This window comes from Gossypium hirsutum, chromosome D11, assembly GCF_007990345.1.
Source record: "Gossypium hirsutum isolate 1008001.06 chromosome D11, Gossypium_hirsutum_v2.1, whole genome shotgun sequence".
In the NCBI taxonomy this organism is placed as follows: Eukaryota; Viridiplantae; Streptophyta; class Magnoliopsida; order Malvales; family Malvaceae; genus Gossypium; species Gossypium hirsutum.
Window position 1 is genome coordinate 43,289,609 of NC_053447.1, and position 24,728 is coordinate 43,314,336.

Sequence of the window (24,728 nt, forward strand, 5' to 3'; positions counted from 1 at the left end):
GGATCGTCAGCAACTAGTCACACTATCACTATCCACTGTTTGGTACTGCTATGTTTTGGATTATCTTATGGCATGTATAAATAGACTAGTGGCGGAAGAATATTTTTGGTTAATGTATATAAGCCATGCGAAAATGGCATCTTTTGAATGTTTACTTAGTGAAGTTTAAATTTTACCTCTGGTTGTGCTTAGTACTTATTTAAACGGACGATCTTTATTTCAAGAAAAAGTTCAAAATTTTACTGTTCTGACATGAGTTACAAGTCCGGTAATGCCCCTTACCTATTCTGGCGACGGTTACGGGATAGAGGTGTTACAGATCCCATTGAAGCGGAGGTGGGAGAAGGATTACCTAGTAATGTAGTGGATGACGATGAACCGAATATCACAAATATTCATCCATCGGATGCTTGGGCTACTTGGAGGATGGAACTAGCCAACCAAATGTTCGATGAATGGCAAGCATCTAGAAATTAGTTAGGTTTAGGGACAAATTGAGTTTGACTTAATTTGTTGATGTTATTTTATGTATCTAGTTTATGAAACTTTGGTGGTGTTTAAATAAAATTCTGTACTGCACTAAACTTGTTGAATTATAATTTAATTTCTTTTCATTCAGCATGTGTTATAATTTTGATTCATGATATTAAACAAACGATATAATTTTATAAAATGTTCACCTTTTGATTCATGATATTAAAAATTCTGTCATAATGTGTTTTTGTTTTTTTTTCCTTAAGATAATTATGTCAGGTGTTCCACAATCACATGCTTCTTCTCAAGCTTCTCGAGGAACCAAAAGAAAATGGATTCCAGAAGAAGATGCAGCCTTAGTTTCTTGCATGGTGGACTTGCACAATGTTGGAACATTTAATGCTGATACCGGGTTCAAAGCCGGTTATTTGAACGAGTTGAAAAAAATGCTAGAAAAGGCTTTACCAAGTGCAATGTTAAAGGCGAAACCAAATATTGAATCGAGGATTAGATTACTAAAAAGGGAATGGTCAATCGTCTATGACATGCTTAATGGCCAAAACATTAGCGGTTTTGGTTGGGACGAGCATAGGCAGCTCGTTGTTGCTGAAGATGCAGTTTGGGACTCCTATGTAAAGGTAAAATGTATTTCATGTCTTTATTTGTTTTTTTTTACCAAACTTATAACTAATATGATTTCCTCATTTTTTTTAGAGTCACAAAGAAGCCGCTCAATTCAGACATCGTACTTTCCCTTACTACAACCAGCTTACTGCCATATACGCAAGAGATCGAGCGACTGGGAAAGATGCGCAAACAGCTGCTGATGTTCTTGAAGAAATAAATGCTGAGGATGTACCTACTACAGATATGAATGAAGAGAGAAACACATTCTATGACTGCGAAGCTGACGTCTCTTTGGACAACATGGATGTTTCTGGTACAGAGCCGCGAAGAGATAGAGACCAAGGGGGTTCCTCATCTTCAAACAAGAGAAAGAAGAAATCTAATGCTCGTGATAATATGTATTCTTCATTTGATGAGGCTGCCACTTTATTGGCCGAAAACATCAAGGCCGTTGGCGATCAAATCAGTAGGAGTATTGCCTCCGAGGTGGTAGTTCAGCAGAAGTCAGAAGAATATCAAAAGATGGAAGAGAAAGCTTCAAATTTATATTCATCCTTATGGGAAATTGAAGGTTTAACCGACGATCAGCGGTATGACGCTTTGAGTAAAATTCCAGATCATTCAACTCAAATGATCGTTTTCTTTAGTTTACCTTCTGTTGCGCGATTGGAATGGGTTAGAAGATTTCTTTCTCACCATTAAAAATCAATGTTCAAACTTTTTGATGTTGTAAAACTATATAACATATGGATTATGATGTAGAATTTCATTTTTATCTAACATTTTCTTAATATAAGTTAATTATGTTTATCCATAATATAATTCTCAAGTTATATTTTAATTTGAGTAATTTTATGAAATTATATATCATTATTAAATTAAATTTAATATTAATTATTTTAAATTGTATAAATTCATATAAGAAAATTTATTATCAAGAATTTTATGAAATTATATATTAATATTAAATTATACAAATTCTTATAAGGTAATTTATTAGTTATAATTATTTTAAATTTTATTAAATCATATATTTTAATTAAAATATATTTAATATTAATTATTTAAAATTATCTTTTATAGTATAATATATTATGATTTGAGTAAATTCATATAAGAATATTAATTATTAAGAATTTTATTAAATTATATATTTTAATTATAATATATTTAATAATAATTATGTTAATTTATATTTTATAGTATCATATATTATGATTTAAGTAAATTCATATAAAATATTGATTATTAAGAATTTTATTAAATTATATATTTTAATTATAATATATTTAATAATAATTATGTTAATTTATATTTTATAGTATCATATATTATGATTTGAGTAAATTCATATAAAAATATTGATTATTAAGAATTTTATTAAATTATATATTTTAATTATAATATATTTAATAATAATTATGTTTAAATATGATTAAATTATTTATTATTAATAATAATAATCTTATTAAAATTTAAATAACAATAACAATAATCATTTACCAAAATAAATTTATGCTAAGAGCATTCTAGTCATTTTAGTTTTTTCCATTATGCTATTACACCTCTATTTCATTCAACCAAACACAAGATTACTATTATGCCTCTATTCCATTACATTCAACCAAACAATTGATTTGCTATTATCTCTATTCCATTACGCCTCTATTCCATTACGCCTGTATTCCAATACAGCGAACTAAACGTGCTCTAAAATTATAAAAATTTTAGAAGATTAAAATCCTTCTACAACATACATTAACTTTAAATAATCAATTTTTTTTCTAAAAATTATAGGTAGCAAATGAATACATTGTTTTATATGCTTTATCAATGCTACATATGAAAGTTTCACTTGAATAAAGCATCCCTGTATAACACAAATTTAAAACTAATTCAAATTTAATTTTTACTGACGAGTACATAAATTTATAATTTGTCACCTCTGATCATTTTTAAAATTTTAAAATACAGAAATTATAGTAACTAAATTTGTACAGACCAACTATGGTGAAAAAATTATAGATACAATTTAAAAAGCAAACGCGACTACCAACTCTAAGATAGGATCAGCGCAATACTCCATTTTTAAGATTTTCAAAACCATACGGATAATTGTACCGCTTAAATTATTAATTCTCGATTCAATTAGTTAATCCAATTTATCTAAATAAATTACTAAAAAATTTATAAAAGAATAAAACAAGAAAAAAACTGATTTAATCAATTTCTTTTTATCTCAATTCAACTAATTTATACTGATTTGTGAGTGAACCAATCTAATCCCTCAAACCAGACCAATACTCCAACCAAGTTCCGGTCCAATCCAGCCCGATCCAACAACATTGCAATTTGGAACCCACTACTACAATATCAATCTTAATTGTACCTTCGTGGGGAAAAAAAGGGTGAGTTCCACCGGAAATTACTGAGTGCAATGCGTAAATTCCCATCCCATGTAATTTGGCCTATCAATTCACTGAATGTATATGAGAAACCAAAACAGAAAGCTATACATACCATCACAAAACTATATTTTTGTTTATATATTTCAAGGTTAAATACCTCCTCTTTTGCCCTACTTTCATCAGCAATCCTCAATGAACTTTATAATTTAGATCAAATTAGCTTGGCTTCCCATCACCACTTTTCAATACCCACCAGTTACCTTTATACTCGCAAAAATCACTCATTACCTGCAAAAAAACCAAAAACAAAGATGATATTATCTTATTGCAAAGTTGGAATGGGAATGTTCAATGATCCAGTTGAAAGGAATGAAATGTCCTTTGATAATATATCTGATTACAACTCAATGCTGACCCCTCACTATTACAACTTAACTCGATAACCTAAAATTAAAGCATCCCTCACTATTTAGAAGTACTCATTAACCTGGTTCGGTTGTACAAATTTGGCCTACAAAACGAAATTAGAGACACAACTCGTAAGATTTGGAGACAAGTCTAGAGATCTTAACTCATATACCACTTATTCTTGTATGATTATCTCTATGGTGTTCTAAATACTTCTCAAGTTGCAAATAATACATTCTTACGTCAAATCTATGTATTTGGTATAACAATGTAATAGAGTAGAGCAATTTATGTTTACATATACCTTCTTACATTTATGCATGCCTGATGCAAACAAATAATCATGTCTCAACCTAAAGGCAATATAGTGAAGTGATCTGATCATATCTAAGATTCTGTTCAAGGAAGCATATCAAATTGTTATCGGAAAACAAGATATTATCTAATTACAGAAGATACCTTGTTATATTCATTATTCGTAATGTCCCTCTTAAGATTAACTTGGGCAGCAGCTGTGACCTCAGCCTTCTTGAGCTTGTCTTTCACACAAAGAAGATTAATCACAACTTCCCTGCATAGAAAATAACATTCTGATGAAAACAAGGAAAATTTGTAAAAGGTACATAGAGACCATAATCATTTATTTAAGCTTAAATGTTTAATTGAACAGATTTATGCAACCTCAATGGATCACATTCTGGATTCTCTTGGGATGACTTCATAACAAAAAGACCACCATGAAGTTCTACTGCAACTTGACTAACGACATCCTGGAGCTCATGCTCAGGTGCATCAGCACCATATGCTGCCTTAACTACCAGTCTAGCATCTGCCTTGGGAAGGGTAGACTGGGACAGAGCCAAATCTCGTAGACCTTTGCGAATCAGTTGCAAGCTAATAACAAAACAAGCAGTACAACAAAATTATAAAGCAGCTTTCATCAGCTTAAATAAATCAAGGTTTTATACATTCAACATAGGATGGGATGAATGAAACTAACAGTTATATTGAAATGTCTATGGTTAAAGCCTCAAACAATCTACCTGCAAACTTTGTAAGTTTGAAACACTTTTTTCAGGGCCTTTGGTATAGCTTCTCGAGTTTCATCAGACATTGTCCTCCCAGCATGTGCTCCAGGTGCAACCTTTCTTGCAACTTTATCAGAGTTCCCTGCTTTTTCTTACTTTATGACTGTGCCAGGCTTTGTTCTACCAGGGCCACCCTTTGCACCTCGCCAAATATGATTAGTTACATTGTCTTCTCCAGCTTTCCAAATCTGTTCTTGTTTCTTAACAATATCTGGATATTCTTTTTTGAAATTTTCATCAGTATTCTCTTTTAACTTCCAACCTTTCAAGGGAGGACTCTCAATGGCTAAGATTTTCAGAAAGCCTTTCACTTCTTCTTTGCGACTTGTGGAAAGGTGGTTTACTTTGTCGTAGCTTATGAATGGGTTCTTGCTGAATAAGAGGCTAAAGATTTAGACGGATCCCCCGGAAATAATAATGAACTCTTGGGAACCCAGAGTCCCTGCACTAATAAAGCATGCTTCTGAAGGACTTCAAAAACTTCTTCCATTGGGTCATCAGGAGCATAGTGCCTTTTGAGAGTGTTGAAGTGGTGAAAAGGACGTCCCTATTGACAGAAGAAAAGGAGTTGGAAAGATTAAATGGAATAATACATTATAATACCCTACCAAGGCCGGCTAAACAAAGTAAAATTTAACTGTCAAAGCCTTAAATCTTTCTTTTCCAAAACTCAATTTAAATGAGAAAAAAAAGGGGGGGCGGGGTTGGGGGGAATGCAAGATCCTAAAGATTCCTTAATTCAAATAAGATGCTATATATATTATAAGACCGTGATCCTAAACTCGGGCAAGATAAAGATGCATGTAAGCTAAAAGCCTAGGTTCATTGGGAATGGATATGGAAAAAGTTTATGATGGATCCAGCTTGCAGAGTGAAATTTTGTTTTTTAAACTACTATATATGGGACAGCAGCCAAATCAGGCAGATGCCCAAACACAGAGAAAAAAAGTCAAAGGTGGAAGCTTTAGTTGAACATACCTCGGTCAGTAATTTCTTCAAACGGTCTTCAAGTGGAATTGAACATAACAACCTGAAAGAAACAATTTCATGGTCCTTAAATCATTAAACATAAAGATAGGATGATGATGCATTTTCCACCACCTAATAAGGCCATGAACATATCAAACACATGAACAACTAGCATATATAGAGAACGCAGATGCAAAATTGCATCTTCCAAGTCTGCATAATTATGGAAGCTAGTAACATAAACTAGTTGGGTAACCATACCTTCTGGATAAACGTTGTGCTTTATTGTTGTTGCTTGGTAGAGGACACAAGGAATCAACATAATCATACCTAGAGATAATGAGAAACAATTCAAAGCAATAGACAGACAGCTTATTAATGCTTCAATACAGTAATTTCGAACTTCTCTCAAATTCTTAGCATAAGGGGCCAACAAATAAACAGGTAATAAGTAAAAAACATACGGGTTCAAAGTAAACTCAATTGGAGAGCTTTGTTCTGCCATCATTTTCTGCAGATACTGAGCAGAAAAATCACTAATGGAGCTATGATACTTGAGTGGAACCCAACACTGGAAAGAGAAGGAAATGAAACAAAAAAGAAGGAAAAAGAAAAGAGCCGATCTAATTAATTCATGATTTTCAGAACACGGAAATGAAGTCCACCAGTAACACAAGAGACTACAAGTTGGTGAAAATTTAGCAAGCAGTAACAGTATCCTACAATTACAAGCCATTTTAGTTGCTCGTGTATCAATGTAAATTTAATGTACAATTGAAAATACTTTCATGCCGAACAAAAGAAAGTTTAAAATAACAAGTGACACCTCTTTATCTTCTGCCTTTTGCTCAGTTGAGGACTGCACTTTCTGGTTCTGCATCAAAGTAAAACTTGAAAATCATGTATAGAATTAATATGCAAAAGGAAACTACAGGGGTTAAACTAAAAAAGAGATTTCCCAGTAGAAATTGCTCAAGGATCCAAAAGAAAGGTTCGTTTTGGACACATATTCTGAACCTTAAATTCAAACATTTCATAACAGTATATCCCAATAATAAGTAATTACCTGCTTGGCTGATGGACCAGCTGCTTTCCCATCGTTAGGTTCTACTTTAACAGCAACTTCTGCTTCAGCAGCCACTGTGTCCTTTCTTTTTGAGACACCAGACTTGAGATGTGCCAATGATGGTCGGAGCTGAACAACTGCATGAATAGGATTTAGGTGCAACTGCACCATAAAAATGACCTTAGAACAACAACATCCATCAAGGGAAAAAAAATATTATATAGCTAATCTCAAACAAGCTCATAGACAATAGATGCACACACCTTATCACCCATTAAAACTCCAACAGCATAGCCAGATGGACGTGGTGGCAGCCATGAAGAAGATAAGGTCTAAAAAAGAAATGAAGATACATAATTAGGTTATGCAGCTAAATTTATATGGAAAAGACATTATGTAAAAAGCAAATGCGACAATGCAACTTATCAACAAATGCGGTAGCAGTATGTAAAAAATTTATCAATGCAAAGCACTCGGAACATGTTTCCGGGGAAAAATACAAAACCTATAAATATATAGATTGAAATTTGATTAAATTGTAATATCAGAGCCAAACCTGCTTCGTCATCTTCAATTTGCTACCAGATTCACTGTCATAATTATTCGAATCAACATCAACAGACATGTCAATTTCCACTTCCCCACTATCAGGTTTCACCCGTACCTACAAAATAACTAAAGAATAAGATTGATTCATACAAAGAAAAAGAAAAAGAAATTGAAGGGGAAAAAACAGACGAACCTCCTTGCATCGTTCATCCAATTCGTATGGTCGCCAGCAAGGCCTTAGAGGATATTGCAAAACATATAACTGCAATTTGATTCCAAAAGGGGGAAAACAATAAGCAAAAATGAAAATTAAACAATAAAGGAAATAGAAAAATGCAATCACCTGAGCGTCGGCGTCAATTGAAGGAGTGAAGAAGACGTCGATTTCGCGAACAACCATATCTTCTTCTTCTCCTTGATCTTCTTCTCTATTGGCTTCAGTCAAGATCTCATCTTCTTTAGTTTCCTCATCAATCTCCATCTTCACCGCGCCATTTGATATCGATTGTTCGGCTTTCGGTTCAGCAACCATCGGCGGCTTGACATCTTCTTCATCGTTTTATTTCTTTTTGGAAACTCTTCCACAGGTGGTGGTTGGGGTTTGGGCGCGGAGTCTTGAGGCTCTTGTTTGGATGAGGTTTAGGTTTTGGCTTAGAGGTGGATTTGAGTTTGGGGGCGAATTTGGAAGATTTGGGCGCGAATTTGGTGGTTCGAGTATTGGCCTGACTTGAACCGTCGAGCTCTCCTAAATCATCCAGGTCCATTTTCGACTTTTTGTTATCAGTGTTAATTCAGTCACCGGCTAGGGTTTCCACCGACTAGGGCTTTTTGCAGCTTGAGTCTGGAGAAAGATTCTTATAAGAGGCTTCAGTGAATATTCGACAAAAAAATATGACCAAGATTTTAAATTTAAGAACGGTTTAATTACGAATTAAAGAGGGAATCGGTTTCATGGCCAGGTTTAGCTCTTCTAACTTAAGGTTATAAGTTGTTTATAAGAAGAACTGATCATGGGTCGGGCCACTCGGCTTGGCTCGAAGGTTCGCCTGAAATGTAGGAGGGATGAGGCAAAAATATACGTCCAAAAAATAGGTTTGGACATAAGGCTCGTTTAAAAAATGGACCGGGTCTTGGGTAAGGCATTTTGGCTCGGGCCCAACCCAAATTCACTAAAGGATAAAATAATGTTTTTTCTATTTTTTAATATTATTTTCTCCCTATTTTACATCTATCTTAGTGTTATTTAAGTATACATATTTTTTAAAATTTATTTTTAATTTGTTGGAAAATATTTATTTTGATGTTTTTAGTATTTTTGATGTATTATATATTTTTTAAAATTATATAAAAATAATATAAAAATTAATATGGGCGGGCCAGGTTGGGCCTAGGTTTTAACATTTTTATCCGAGTCGAGCTTAGGCAAAATTTTAAGTCTATTTTTCAGGTCGAGCCCGAGCCTAACAAACGGGCCTAAAATTTTAGTTGAGCCAAATCCAACCCGACCCATGCACACATCTAATTATAAGTTCGAATCTCATTATTTGCATCTTTAACGTTAACTCGCTTAGGGTGAGTTTGGATGGGTGGTGTGTTTACCTCCGGCGAGGTTAAAAACAGCGGTGGCGGTGAGATTAGTTACTGTAGCAATGAGATTAGATATTGTAGCGGTGAGATTAGAAACAATGGTGGAGTGTGTGTTTGGATTCAAACGCAGCTGTAGCGGTGAGGTGAGAATAAAAAATGACTATTAAGGACATCAGATTAGAATTGATGTATAATAGAATTTTTTAAAATTAGTTTACTTTTTTAAAATTATTAAAATATGTGAATTTATAAATTCATTTAATAAAATATTAAAATGTATCTTCCAATATTTTAATGAATTATATAATCAATTTAAATTATTTATTAGATAAAATGATAATTATTTTTAATTTTTTATAGTTAAATATTTTTTTATAACAATGATAAATATTATTTTCACAAATAGTAACATTATACTTTGATCAAATTTTAAAGTATCTAAACGGATGATTTTTAATAAAAAAATATAGTAACATAAGACATAACAAGTTTCATTATTACTAGAAATTAGGTTATGATACAAAATGTTTTTACAAATATGGATTCATTAAACTAGTTGCAATGGTTTCCCTTAACATCGTGATTTCAATGTCACTTTCTCTCTTAGAAGAACTCAATTCACCTCTATCAAAATGGCCTAAAGAGACTGGCATGGCGTGTATATTCTCAAATTGTCGAAAATCCTCATCATTTGACTAAGCATGTCTTCGAATGTAATTATGCAAAACCATTGTTGCAATAACTATTAAAACTTGCTTGTTGAATGAATAACTTGGAATATCTCTTAATATTGACCATTTTTTTTCCGCATTCCAAACGTTCGTTCAATCACAGAGCGTAACGAAGAATGTGCATGATTAAAGATTTCTTTTTTCCCAGATACTTGATGATTACCTCGACGAAAATCAGGTAAATGATATCGTCCCCCCCCTATATGGACCTAGAAAACCTACCATTTGTGGATATCTTGAATCCACAAGATAATATTTTCCTACAAAAAAGTAAAACATAATATCAAGTTTAAAAATAAATTAAAAATTTTAATATTTTTTTATGTAAAAGTTAATTAAAAAATTAAAGTTCAACCTGGTGGAGGGTGTGGAAACTTTAACTCTTGTTTTATAAGTGCTTGCAAAAAAATTCTACTATCATGTGCTGTTCCTTCCCAACCAGGAAATGTAAAAATAAAGCACATGTTGAAGTCACAAACTGCCATAATATTTTGAGTTGGTTCACCTTTCCGTCCGATATAAGGTATTTGACAAGAAGACGAAATGCATGCTTTTATGTGTTTTCCATCTATGGCCCCAATACAATCCTTTAAAATAAATACAAGTAATGAGATAAAAGTTAGAAATAATTTATATTTTAAAAATATAAATATTGTGTAAATTTTACCTTAAAGTAAGGTCAATATCTTGTATCATGTCAAATATGATTCGGTACTTCCTCGAATTGACCTTCAGTGGGTTTAATCGTGTCTATTCTCATTCAAGCAAATATATACAACATATCAGTAAAAATTCGACTAACAGTTTCCCCAGATCGTTGAAATCACTCTGTTGCATTTGAATTTGATTCTCTATTTTCAAGAATGTACAATGATAATGCTAACTTCTCCATCGCCGATACTTTCCCATTCTTTAAGCCATAATTTGTTTGCAAATCATGCAACAAGCTGTGAAATATATATTTTTGGCATCCTAAAACTATTCATGCAACTATCATCGTGCCCATTTAATACTTCGTCCACCCACATTTGACCTGTATAATTTGAATCCATATGCGGTTGCATAATGAAATAAGTTTCATGGTGTACCAATACACTACTTAACACATATTCTTCCTCTTCAAGATAATTGTTGTGCTCAACTTGGGTAACAATTGTGGCTATTCTTCGTTGAGCTTCTTCACTTAATGCAGGGGTATCATAATTCATATCAAAACTATTATACATATTGTTAAATTCATCCATAACCTGAAAAAGTAATCAAATGAAAATAAATTAATATTTCGTGACATTCTATACAACACAGAAACTTGATTAAAAGCATAGTATAAAAATACCAAACATAAAAAGTATCATACATTAGTTTTACATATAAAAAAGTAGTATAGTTATATTACATTAATAATTCTAAGGAGCTTATGGTGGAGGTGGTTGATGGTACGGTTAGAAGGGAAATGAGGATGTTGCTACCAAGGATGAAAATGATGCAATTGGATTTTGTTCAACATACTCATGTCGAAGCCACCAAACCCTATCATCTGGATCTAAGTTCAAAAACACTTCTCGTTTCACCGGTATTTGGAACATTTTGGTGGCAAAATAGTACAGTTCATCTTTTTTTAGAATTTCATCTCCCAAAGCACACAAAGCATCCATTGCATTTGAAATAGTATATTGAGAGTGAGGAAAATTAATTTCATTCACTGACTTCCTTGGACTAGCCATACTCTCACACAATTTCTCAATCTAAGTAGTTAATGTATTTCTTGATGATTTTCTACTCGATCTTGATTTTTTTTCCTTTACCGTGTACAGCCCCAAGTGTTTGCTTTCTTCGATTAGGAATTTCATGAGAAGGGTTTGATGGTACCTCATCAGGAGAAATACCTTCATTCTCGTTACTATGTTCATCTGAATCACCAAATCCCTCATCAGGTATATCATCTCCCATAGGAACCCCACTTGGAAGAACACCAGACGAAGGTGCCCATGCATTCTCTCCAGTGGCTACAATGCCAGCAAACATTTGCCACATTAACTCATTTAATCGTGGTTCAATTCCTTTCTTCTTAAATCCTTTAAAATCAGGATTTTCCTACATAACATGTTAAATGTTAAATGTTATACTAAGATTTTTATAATTGTAAATTATTAATTTCAATAAACTTTATGCATTAAAATAATGATAAAGTTAACACTAACCTGTATTTTTGCAGCCCACCATTCTTCGGTAGCATCGACCGTCTTTTTAGATGGACACCATCCAATACCTGTAGATTCCTTAAGCAACTCCCTCCATAACCTCCATTCCTTTTTTAATGTATCCCACTTATTTTTCAATTGAGGTTTTCCATAATTTTTTTTGTGTTTTTGCTTGAAAAAGAGCAATGACATTTTCCCATCCTTTTGAGTTTAGATGAGTTGTCGGTCTATTACCAGTATTGACTTCATTCACGCAAAGCTCACAAAATATCAACGTCAGCTCATCATCCCAAGCAACTTTTGTTGCTAAGGTACTATCTCCCTCCATAAAATTTCGTGTCTTTACCATCTATTATTATTTTGATTTTAAATGTCAACCAACATAAAACCATAAATATATAATTAGATATAATAATATAATTTCATAAAAAAATAAGAATAATACATCACGAATGGATGAAAGCCATAAGATGAACACTAAACAAAAAATTCTCAAAGATCCATGGTAAACAATAACGAGGATATAGAAAGGATAATTTTTTATTTTTTATTTTTTGATTGTGTTTATTTTTTATTTTTTGCTTAAAAATAGAGTCTTTGATTCAACTGGTTCAAGTTCTGTGCACATTTGGGGTTGTTCTATATCTTCACAAAAAAGGTAATTCCCTAATTTGTTTCACAAATCCCATAATTTTTTATTATCATGATTTAAGTTCAAAATTAGTATCTTTCAAGAAAAATATTGCATCTTCATGCCCCAAATAATTCGAATAAACAGAATATAAACTATATTTTTTATTTTTAAAATACACAACATATATTTTTTTATTTTTAAAATACACTACATATATATTTTTTATTTTTAAAATACACTACATATATATTTTTTATTTTTAAAATACACTACATATATTTTTTATTTTTAAAATACACTACATATAATTTTTTATTTTTAAAATACACTACATATATTTTTTTATTTTTAAAATACACTACATATATTATTTTATTTTTAAAATACACTGCATATATTTTTTTTACTTTTAAAATACAGTACATATTTTTTTTTATTTTTAAAATACATTACATATATTTTTACTTTTAAAATACACTACATATATTTTTTATTTTTAAAATACACTACATATAATTTTTTTATTTTTAAAATACACTACATATAATTTTTTATTTTTAAAATACACTACATATATTTTTTTATTTTAAAAATACACTACATATATTTTTTTATTTTAAAAATACACTACATATATTTTTTTATTTTTAAAATATACTACATACACTACACCAAAACAGGCTTTTAGCGGCGCTTTTTTAGGCCTTTAGCGGCGCTTTGAGAAGCGCCGGAAAAAAGCAGCTAAAGAATGCATCGCTAACTTTAGCGGCGCCGCTAAAGGTCTTGGTCTTTAGCGACGCTTTTTCCACAAACGCCGCTAAAGAACAAACCTTTAGCGGCGCTTCTCGCAAAAACGCCGCTAAAAATATAACCTTTAAAAAAATTATTTTAATCAAATAATATTTATTTTTATGATAAATATTATATTATGTTTTATTTTTTAAATTTGAACTTTAAATATACTTTTTAAGGATAAATAAAAAAATATTATTTAAATTAAATTTTCTATGAAAATTTTAACTTTAAAACTAAATATAAAAATTAATAAATTTAATTTTAGAATTTAAAATAATAAATTAATAACACAATTAAAATTCAAAAGTTAGAACTCAAGTTGTCATAAATATTAAAATAAAAATAAAAATTTAGAATCAAAACTAAAATAAATAATACATATGAAAAATTAAAACACAGACAGTAACGAAAAATTAAACACCACACATAAAATTTATCAAACTAGTTAAGAAATACATGGTGCAGCCATGCAGTATAAATACAATAGAATCATAGAGTACCAAGAACAATTTGTCACAAAATTATAAAACATGATAAAAAAAAAAGAACAGGTAGCAGACAAGCTATTTGTTACTTTTTGTTTTGCTTCCAAGGCTTCCTCAGCTACCTTCATCTTGGCAATAGAATCATCTTCATCATCCCTGCTTAAGAAAACAAAGAACCTATTGTTAAACAATTTAGAACTTGAAAAAGAAAAGAACCATGTTACTCGGACTTAGGTATGAGTGTTAGGTGTCAGTATAAAGACATGTCAGATATGGGTATAAAGGCATGTCTGAGATGAGTATGTTCAATTTTTTTTCCAAGTTTTCCCACATCCATGGGTTTCAAACACTGGTACTTAAATCATAAAGAGTCAGAATAAAAAGCATAACCATAATAATAAAGTACGAACCTAAAAGAGCAAGTACATTCAACAACATATTTTTCTTGAAATCCCATAGAAGCAAGATAGCAAATCATGTGGCAACTCTTATCATATAAAAAATAGAGGAACTAATAGATCATAAAACTATAAAGACAACTAAGGGAAAAAGTGGACATTAGAACCAAAAACAACAAAATAAAGGAACTAATATAATAACTTAAACTTTTAGGTTCAATGATTCTTTGACATCAACAAAATTAATAATACAATTTCTATATGTTAAGAAACATCCTGGCTGAAGGTTAAATGAAGAGGCTTAAACTTAAGAAGCAGCTTACCTATGTTCGGCACCTCTTGAATTATTTACCTGAAACGAAAAGCTTTTTTTCAATAAATCATGTACACATCAACTCAAGATGAAGAAAAACAGAAAATATTAGTCCAATGTTATAACTGAAAATTGCATATCCTTGTACAGCTTAATGTGCTTGTTAGCATGAGAATTTAAAAAAAAAAGAAGCTCTTTATACTTGAAGGGACAATGGAAATTAGAACAGAATAAAACTAAACAGGCAAGAAATAAAACGGATATCAATGGACACCTCATCCCGAGAACATGAGAAACCATAGCTTAGTTTTGAGTTAAGATTAAAGAATAGCATAACCTAGGAAGTGTTACACAATTTGATAACAATTTCGAACCATTGCATACAACATAACATACCAAAAGAACTTCAACAACATTACAACATAAGCCTAAGACAAATTATAATTCACTATACCAAAACAGGCTTTTAGCGGCGTTTTTAGCGGCGTTTGGACAAAAAACGCCACTAAAAATCGAGCATTAGCGGCATTTCTAGGAAAGCGCCGCTAAAAATCAGGCAAAAAGTCTAAGCCCAACGACATCGTTTTGTACCTTACAGATCTTTAGCGGCGTTTTGAAAAAAAGTGCCGCTAATGCTCAGATCTTTAGCGGCGTTTTTGAGAAAGCGCCGCTAATGCTCAGATCTTTAGCGGCGTTTTTAAAAAAGTGCCGCTAATGCTCAGATCTTTAGCGGCGTTTTTGAGAAAACGCCGCTAATACTCAGATCTTTAGCGGCATTTTTGAGAAAGCGCCGCTAATGCTTAGATCTTTAGCGGCGTTTTTGAGAAAGCGCCGCTAATGCTCAGATCTTTAATTGAACATTTTATCTGCTATTTACTATTTAATTTATTTTTAATTGAATATTTGTTAAAAATGGATAAATTTGAAATAATGACACGTAAAAATAATTTGAAATTAAAAAACATAGAAAAATATTTGTTAAAAATGAAGAAATTAAAATACTATTATTTAAAATAATTTTAAAATTTTTTGTGTACATGATTGATTGATTTTTAATTTATATATTAAATAATTTCAAATATAATTGTAAAAGATACGATAGTATTAATTTTAAAATATTTAATTTAATTATCATTATAGTTTAGGGTTTTATATATATGGTTTAGGGTATATATATGGTTAATTTAGGATTTAGGGTTGGTTTAAGAGTTGCAATTTTAAGGTTTATAAATTATGGAATTAGGGATTATGGATTAGGGATTCTGATTTAAGGGTTGTGATTTAAGGTTTATGGGTTAGGGGTTAGAGGTTAAAGGTTAGAGATTAAGAGTTAGGGATTTAGGGTTTATAGATTTAGTGTTAGGTTAGGGTTTAGGGTTTAGATTAATTAGTGCATTTTAATTTATATATTAAATAATGTTTAGGGGTTAGGGATTTGGGGTCGGGTTAGGGTTTATGATTTAGATTAATTAGTGTTTTTTAATTTCTATATTAAATAAGGTTTAGAGGTTAGTGGTTTGGGGTTTAGGGTTTGAGGTTAAGAGTTAGTGATTTAAGGTTTAGAGATTCGGGGCCGAGTTAGGGTTTAAGGTTTAGATTAATTAGTATTTTTTAATTTATATATTAAACAAGTTCTTATATAATTGTAAAGATTATTAGTTTAAAATTGATATGCAATATACAATAATTGAATATAAAAAATTGTAAAATATGCGAGCTTTGGCGGCGTTTATAGCCAAAACGCTACTAATATGATTTAGAATTTTTCAAAACGGTGTCATTTCATTACAATAATTTAATTTATTAGTGGCGTTTCTTCTGTAAACGCCGGAAAATGTAACATTAGCGGTGTTTATGACTAAAAAGTATTTAATTTAAACCATTTGATATATTTAAATATTAGATTTAAAAAAATTAATAAATAAAAAATGTAACAAATTGATACGGATAGGTAACTATCTATTTTAGAGATATAGGACCAAATTATAACAAATAAAAATAAAATACAAAAACTAAAATCATTCCACATCGAACATCTAGCAAAATAATTATATTTTAGTTAGCAAGAAATATCTCTAATAAAATGGAGATTAGATCGGAAATGAACAATATAAAATCATAATTAACGTCTCAATCTTTAATAGAAATTTGATATGTGAGAGATTATTTGATAGTAAAATAATTTTACTTTAAAAAAAATCAATTTATAAAAACGCCGCAAAAAAATCAATTTATAAAAAACAAAATAAAAAATTAATAAAAAATACGAACATTAAAGACTACAAAATTATTTTATCATTTTCTAATTGCTACATTGATAATTTTAACCGCAAAATTAGATGTTTAAATTAAAAAAATAAAAAATTTAATATCTCAAAATTAAAATGTAGAGATTTCCTTTTAAATTTCAAAAGCGTATATATAGGGTACTGCATTCATTACACCGTAAGTTCTACAATTTTGGGCCGACTTTGTTATACGGGCTTATCCATATAAAAATTTTATCCATATAAAACTAATAAAAAATTCAATTTATAAAAAATAATAATAAATGTTTTATAAAATCACTTAACTAATAAATATTAACAGATTTAAAATGAAATAATTTTTTGAGGCGTTTTTATGAAAAATGCCGCAAAAGGTAAGCAATAGCGGCGTTTTTATAAAAAACGCCACAAAAAATAATTTTACTTTAAAATAATTTTTAGCAGAAAAAATATAAAATTTTTAACATAGTAAAACGGCGTCGTTTTGTATAAAAATAAAATGATTTTTTGCGGCGTTAAGCAAAAAGATATTCAAAATCCAAATTTTTGGTTACCCGCTCGTTACTCCCTCTTCTCCTCATCTCCATCGCGCGCCCTAAATACCCCAAATTTTGTACTTAATTTTTTTCCCTTTTACTCTGCTGAAAACTTGGGGATTTTGGCCATTCCATTGCTTTCTTTCTGATTCAATCTTCAATAAGTTTCCAATATGGCTGGGAAATTTACTACAGGTTCCTCTCTTTTTCTTGATTCAATATGTTCTTCTTTCAATGCTCTGCCATTTTCTTACTCTGGGTTTTAAGTTGGTTTTATGCACCCAAGATTATTTGTGTGAATCCCTTCACCTGTGATTGTTTGTTTTGTTGCTGTTGACAATTTTTGAAATCATACTTCTTTTTTATTTCATCTCCCAAACTTTGTGCTTTCTTTGTTATCAAGTACTTCTTTTTTTGTATTTGGTACAACAAATCTTTAACGAGTAATCTTAAAAATTCTTGCTTTTGAGGTTAGGTTTCTTTCAATTATAAAGATATATTTGATCATGGTATTTTGATTACTGTCTAAAGTTTGTGATTTCAATCAAAATTGCCCAAATTTTTCGTTTCTTGTTGTTTACATGTTGGCCAAATCACATGCTTTGTATGGTATACTGTGCACCACAAGATCTTACACTAAAAGACATTTCTTTTTCAATAAAGATGAAGTGGGAAATGGATTTTATTTTTCCTTGTTAATCCCAGTGACATGTTTTTAATTAGCTGTTTAGAGAAATCATTGATTGAATTTGTTACTCAAAATGGATTGGGTAATTTAGTGCTTTCAAGGTGAACAAATTGGCCCAGGCCTAGGCCTAGGAGTTGTTAGAGAGAGTTACTCTTTTTAAGTTTTTTTTTATTTTTTGTTTAAACACTGTCAGGAAATATCATTGGTATTGAGAAACTACATATTGTTGGTGGAGCTAAAGATCGTACTGCTATTACAAACGGTAACGCTGCAAAGAATAAACCTCTAGTTGTTTGCTTCGGTGAATTGTTGATCGACTTTGTACCGACGGTTAGAGGGGTTTCTCTGGCTGAAGCACCTGCTTTTAAGAAGGCTCCTGGTGGTGCTCTTGCAAATGTGGCTGTTGGGGTATAACGATTAGGAGGATCATCCGCTTTCGTAGGAAAGGTAAATTCAATCATCACTGCAATAATTCTATGAAATAAACTTCATTTAAGAACTTTGGCTAAAGGATACATTCTCACAAATGATATTCTGATCATTGTGTAGCTCTAATCATTCTTTCTTCTTGTTGCAAGTTTGATTTTTTACTTTTGACATACTTAAAGTTCCAAATACTATTTCAATTCCATATCAGGTAGGTGATGATGAATTTGGCTACATGTTTGCTGACATTTTAAAACAAAACAATGTTGACAACTCTGGCATACGATTTGATCGAATTGCAAGAACTGTGCTTGCATTTGTTACTCTCAAAGCTGATGGTGAACGTGAGTTCATGTTTTTCCGTCATCCAAGTGCTGATATGCGTTTTCATGAGTCGGAACTCAATACAAACCTCATTAAGCAGGTTTTCTTTCTGACTTATTCTTTTTTGTTTCAAATAGTCGATGTGAAAGGAATTGGTTTTAGTAGGATTTGGAAATTTCTGACCTCCAAACAATATTGACTGTGTAGGCAAACATCTTTCACTATGGTTCGATTAGTTTGATCGAGGAACCATGCAAGTCAGTTCACTTGGCAGCAATGAACATTGCCAAGAAGTCTGGAAGCATGCTCTCTTATGGTCCAAATTTAAGATTGCCACTATGGCCATCGCCAGAGGCTGCTCGAAAAGGCATAATGAGTATATGGGATCAATCGGACATTATTAAGGTATGGTTTCTTTTTATCATGAGACTCATTTATGAAATGTTCGTGCTACTGCATTCATTTGCTGCTAACCTAAGAAAATGCAGGTAAGCGAGGATGAAATTACATTCTTAACTGGAGGTGATGACCCTTATGATGATAACATGGTGATGAAGAAGCTTTTTCATCCTAATCTTAAGCTTTTGGTTGTAACCGAGGGATTAGAGGGTTGTAGATATTACACCAAGGTATGATTATCTCTTCTTTGCTTTTCTTTGAAAAAAGATTGGATGTTATGAATTTCACTAATAATTCTCACAATCCAAGTGGACTTTTTGTGGACCTATAAAATCCTCTATGGAGCCAATGCCCTCAACTAAAGATTATCCGAGTTCTAATGATGCACTGATTAAATAAGTGATATCAACCTATATATCCTTTGCAGGCATTTAAGAGCAGGGTTCCTGGCATTAAAGATAAACCTGTAGACACGATAGGTGCTGGCGATGCGTTTGTCAGTGGCTTATTGAATAGCCTAGCTTCTGATTCAAAGCTATTTCAGGTAGTTACAGTTGTTACATTGGTTAAGATACATCATTTACAGTATCTTCTTTCCTAATGGTTACTGATAAATTCCATATAACTAAACTTACCCCTGGAACATTGTTAGTGCAATTTATATGTTGTGTGTATGTGTGTATTATTATATATATTGGGTTTTTGTTTCTTGATTGTTAAATATGAAATTAGGCATAGGGTTCAAACTTTGGCGAGGGTACTTTTAGTTGTTTGAAACTTCTTTGGTTTTACTCGACTTGCATTCTTTTTACAGTCATCAATATATTTTTTACATTTCTTCCATGCAGCATGGAGTCACAAGAAGTAATTGATGCAGAACTCTCAGCTCGTGTTCTGCAGTTGATAAATGTCACTGATAGTGGACTGCACAGTCAGGTACACTGAGCATAGTAGCTCGGTTTTGATGATATTTATTTTTAATATATATATGTAGTATGATTTTAATGTTGAAATCTTCATTTTCCTTGTATTATAATTTTATAACTGTTGCCTGGACTTGTCAAAATTTATCACCTTTGTCGTCAGGGGGATTTAGGATGTATTTCTGGGATAGTCAAAAATTAAGCCACTTTCAATAATTCAATTAAAGTTCTAAAATCTCCAATGATAAACATAAGAAGCAACTAAACAGAGGTATATTACAGAGCCTAACCTAAATTATAGAGATCATACCTTGAATCCAACTTTGTTGTCTAAGCAAGCATGCCAATCTGCTTTCATTTCTTGCAAAGGAACTCGATCATGCGGACCGCAATAAAGTAGTCAAATTCAGACATGCCACATTTGGAATATTAGAAATAAGACAATTTTTCATGTTACAAAAGGTTCCAATTTTTATGTTTGGAAAATACCTCTTGGGCCCTGATATACAGAGTTCAACATCCTCAAGTTTCAGTTCCAAGTAAGAAGAGTATACTTTCTCAATCTGAGGTTGAGTTCAGAGAAAAATTCTCAGTAAGAAACTGAATGCTGAACATTTTTTAATCAAACTATAAAAGAAAGAACATATGGTGTATATTTACCTCGTTGTAGTTTACAAACATCTTATTAGTCCGTAAATAGGATTCTATCACAGCAATCTACATTTTTGCAATAAGCCAGTAAATCAAGGGTCAATAGATCAATTGAAACAAAGATACACACCAAGGACTTACAGTCTCATCACTTCTGCCAGTCAATTGTAGACTCATGATTTTAAACTTAACCCTGCTCTTTTGATCCATCTGTTTTTCATTGTTCTCAGGAGGCTCCACGAACTTGAAGACTAGTAAATCCATTCAAAAACAAAAATAGAAATTCATAAGAATTTTTCAAAAGATAAAGAAAAATAAACTAAACAAATATGTCTGCCAAGTGCCAAAGCATGATAAAAACCAGAAGTGAAGGGTATGCATAAGCGTGCAAAAAAACATTTACCCGTTGCTATGATGCTCTCGCCGGGGGCTAGAATGGCACCCGGAGGGCGCATGAAATAGCTCTTTGGTGCAGTTGTTTGAAACTAAACCAACAAAAACAAAAGGACTCGTTATGAAATTCATCAAAGCAATCGTTATAGTATAAAACATTTAACAAAAATATACTTGCTTGTTGTTTTCAATTCTGTCTCTAACTTATAAATCACTAACATGCCAAACAAGGACAATGATGAAAACAAAAACAACAAAGGGAAACAGAAATGGCAGAGCCGTGATGATTCGATCCTTCGGCATGAGGTTGAGTTTGAACGTATAAAAGAAGAAGACGGAGTCGTTCTGGTATTATTCCCGGTTTGGCGAAAAGGCAGCTTAAAAATTCCCCAGACTTTGCCATCGGAGGGTGACTTTTGCTCGGTATCTATCGCCATCTCTCTCGCAAGCACATGTACGGCACCGTGTGCCGCGTCACGAAAATTCTGAAACTGAAAAACCTTTGCTGGAATTTGAGAGTTTAAGACGAAGAACAAACAAGAACTGACTTGGCTTCAGTTGGGAGAAACACAGAGTTGAATAAGCTTCTGGGTTTCTTTCTTGGATGTGGGAAATTAGGGATTTTAGGGGGGAAAGTTAGGGATTTCGGGGGAGGGGGAGGGAATTTTATAAAATGACGCTATTTTTTTTAAAAGTAAATTTTATTTTGTGGTATTTTTTATAAAAACGCCGCTATTGCTTATCTATTGCGGCGTTTTTCATAAAAACGTTGCAAAAAATTATTTTATTTGGAATAAAACGACACTGTTTTGTTATTAAAATGGCACTATTTTTTAAAATAAAATTATTTTTTGTGGCATTTAAAAAAAACGCCGCTATTGCTTACCTTTTGCGGCGTTTTTATGAAAAACGCCGCAAAAAATTATTTCATTTGGAGTAAAACGACACTGTTTTGCTATGCTAAAAATCTTTTATTTTGTCTGTTAAAAATTATTAGTTAAGTGATTTTATAAAACATTTATTATTATTTTTTATAAATTGAATTTTTATAAAAAAAATCAAGTACTCTCAAAATAAATATCGTATATTTTAATAAGAAAAAAATGATTAAATGGCTGTAATTAATTAAGTTAGAATTATCCAATGTAAGCAATTAATCTCTCACATATTTTATAATTTTTTATAATTTTTGTTATAAACGCCGCCAAAGCTCGCATATTTTATGATTTTTTATATTCAATTATTGTATATTGCATATCAATTTTAAATTAATAATCTTTACAATTTATTATTATCTCTTTTACAATTATATAAGAACTTATTTAGTATATAAATTAAAAAATACTAATTAATCTAAACCTTAAACCTAACCCGACCCCGAATCTCTAAACCCTAAATCACTAACTCTTAACCCCAAACCCCAAATCCCTAACCACTAACCCTTAAACCTTATTTAATATATAAATTAAAAAACACTAATTAATCTAAATCCTAAACCCTAACTCGACCCTGACTCTTTAATCTTTAAACCCTAAACCCTAACCCGACCCCGAATCCCTAACCCCTAAATATTATTTAATATATAAATTAAAACACACTAATTAATCTAAACCATAACCTGACACTGAATCCATAAACCCTAAATCTCTAATTGATCTTAACCTCTAACCCCTAACCCCACCGACTCTACTAGCTAAATTGAATCCCAACTTCACTTAATTATTTTCTAAAATTCAATATTTAATAAATTTTATTCGAATTTCAATATTTATAATATTTTCCTATAACCCTTTCTCAGCCTAAAAAACCTAGCTAGTATTAATTTCTAGTGGGTATTAGACCAAGTAACAACCTCATTTGTCCATTTTCATTCATTTTCAGTTCTTACTCTTGAGTAGGTACTATTAGGTCATTGTTGCGTTCATGTTTGATTAACTAAATATAAAATTATTTTTGGTAATAAAATTATCAATATATAATATTATTTATCATGATATTTGGTGTTTTATATTACTTTCTTTGATTTATTTAATCGAACTATCAAAATTTATTATTCTTATAAAAATTTATTCTATTTTTTATTCTTTACAACACAACAATTTAAGTTTTATGATATTTTATTTTACTCATAATTTAATATATTTTTCTAGTAAAGTAGTTTAAATAAACTGTGATTGAAAATTAAAAATAAATAGTTAGGAGTTAGGACGACTTCTCTTTAATAAAAACATTTTGTATTAAACAATATTATATCATTTAAATGTAAAATTGACCAATATATAATAAATACAACGAAATATCAATTTTTTCAACTTATAATAAAAAAATATAATTGAAACATTACTTGAGAATATATCAAAGAATGAGATAATTGAAATAGTTTTAGATTTTATTATTATTAGCGGCGCTTTTCCAAAAATGCCGCTAAAGGTCGAGTACTAGCGGCGATTTTTCAAAAACGCTGCTAAAGGCCCGAGCATTAGCGGTGCTTTTTCAAAAACGCCGCTAAATGCCCCCAAAACTCAGAAAACGGTGTTGTTGGGCTTAGGCTTTTTGCAACGCTTTTCAAAAAACGCCGCTAATGCTTATTTTTAGTGGCGTTTTCCAAAAAGCGCCACTAATGCTCGACCTTTAGTGGCGTTTTTGTAAAAGCGCAGCTAATGCTTGATTTTTAGTGGCGTTTTTTGTCCAAATGCCGCTAAAAATGCCGCTAAAAGCTTGTTTTGGTGTAGTGATATATATTTTTATTTTTAAAATACACTACATATATTTTTTACTTTTAAAATACACTACATAATTTTTTTTAAATACACTACATATATATTTTTATTTTTAAAATACACTACATATATTTTTTTATTTTTAAAATACACTACATATATATTTTTATTTTAAAATACACTAATACAGTGCAATTTCCCTATTCCCATTTCCCCTTTTCCACCGATCAAAGTCCCAATCCACCTCCACCGATCAAAGTCCCGATCAGAGGTTAGAGGCAAAACAGTCTATCGAAAATATTCTAACAGGCAAGAGATTGTAAACAACAAAACCACGGCGGATATTGCCGGAAATGTTCTTTTGGTAACAATCGAAGGTCAAGATGCGCGGCTTGTTTCCATTGATGTTTTGCATCTGGTAAGGAAGATCTTTGGTATTTCTTGCTTTCTTTTTTGGGTTAAGAATTTCTAGGTTTGATCTGAGTTTATGGAATTACTAGGATTTGTGTGGCTTTTGTCATGCTCTATAGAAAGAAAAAGCTTTCTGTTGTTTTGACATGAATATGAATGAATTAGGAGGATCATGTCAAGGGAATTATCTCCAATGGCAGCTTAGTGCATCCGGAGAAAGAGCACATGTGAAGGTAAAATTGGTATTTGTAAGGAAT

At 31.3% G+C, this 24,728-nt stretch overlaps 1 protein-coding gene and 2 pseudogenes across 6 annotated transcripts; 1 reads left to right on the top strand and 2 right to left on the bottom strand.

The window, feature by feature from the left end:
• Positions 1-3,316: 3,316 nt before the first annotated feature.
• On the bottom strand, positions 3,317-8,481 carry LOC107911206 (DNA-directed RNA polymerase III subunit RPC5-like; annotated as a pseudogene).
• A 5,501-nt stretch (positions 8,482-13,982) lies between these two features.
• On the bottom strand, positions 13,983-22,015 carry LOC107890724 (aconitate hydratase). 6 transcript variants are annotated; one of them, XM_041104534.1, is made up of 7 exons: positions 21,519-21,986; positions 21,351-21,432; positions 21,089-21,198; positions 20,957-21,013; positions 20,786-20,859; positions 20,607-20,668; positions 20,431-20,478 (listed from the first exon to the last, which is right to left on the bottom strand). In XM_041104534.1, the coding sequence occupies exons 2-7, from the start codon at positions 21,400-21,402 to the stop codon at positions 20,456-20,458; spliced, it is 378 nt and encodes a 125-aa protein (XP_040960468.1). In that variant the 5' UTR covers positions 21,403-21,432; positions 21,519-21,986; the 3' UTR covers positions 20,431-20,455. The 6 variants fall into 6 exon arrangements, 3 of the variants coding, with proteins under 3 accessions (XP_040960468.1, XP_040960466.1, XP_040960467.1); XM_041104532.1 differs by having other exon boundaries at positions 20,607-20,682; positions 21,351-21,986; XR_005920631.1 differs by lacking the exon at positions 20,431-20,478 and adding an exon at positions 13,983-14,772 and having other exon boundaries at positions 20,607-20,859; positions 21,351-21,986.
• LOC107911207 (probable fructokinase-7) lies at positions 17,710-20,275 on the top strand (annotated as a pseudogene).
• Positions 22,016-24,728: the final 2,713 nt, after the last annotated feature.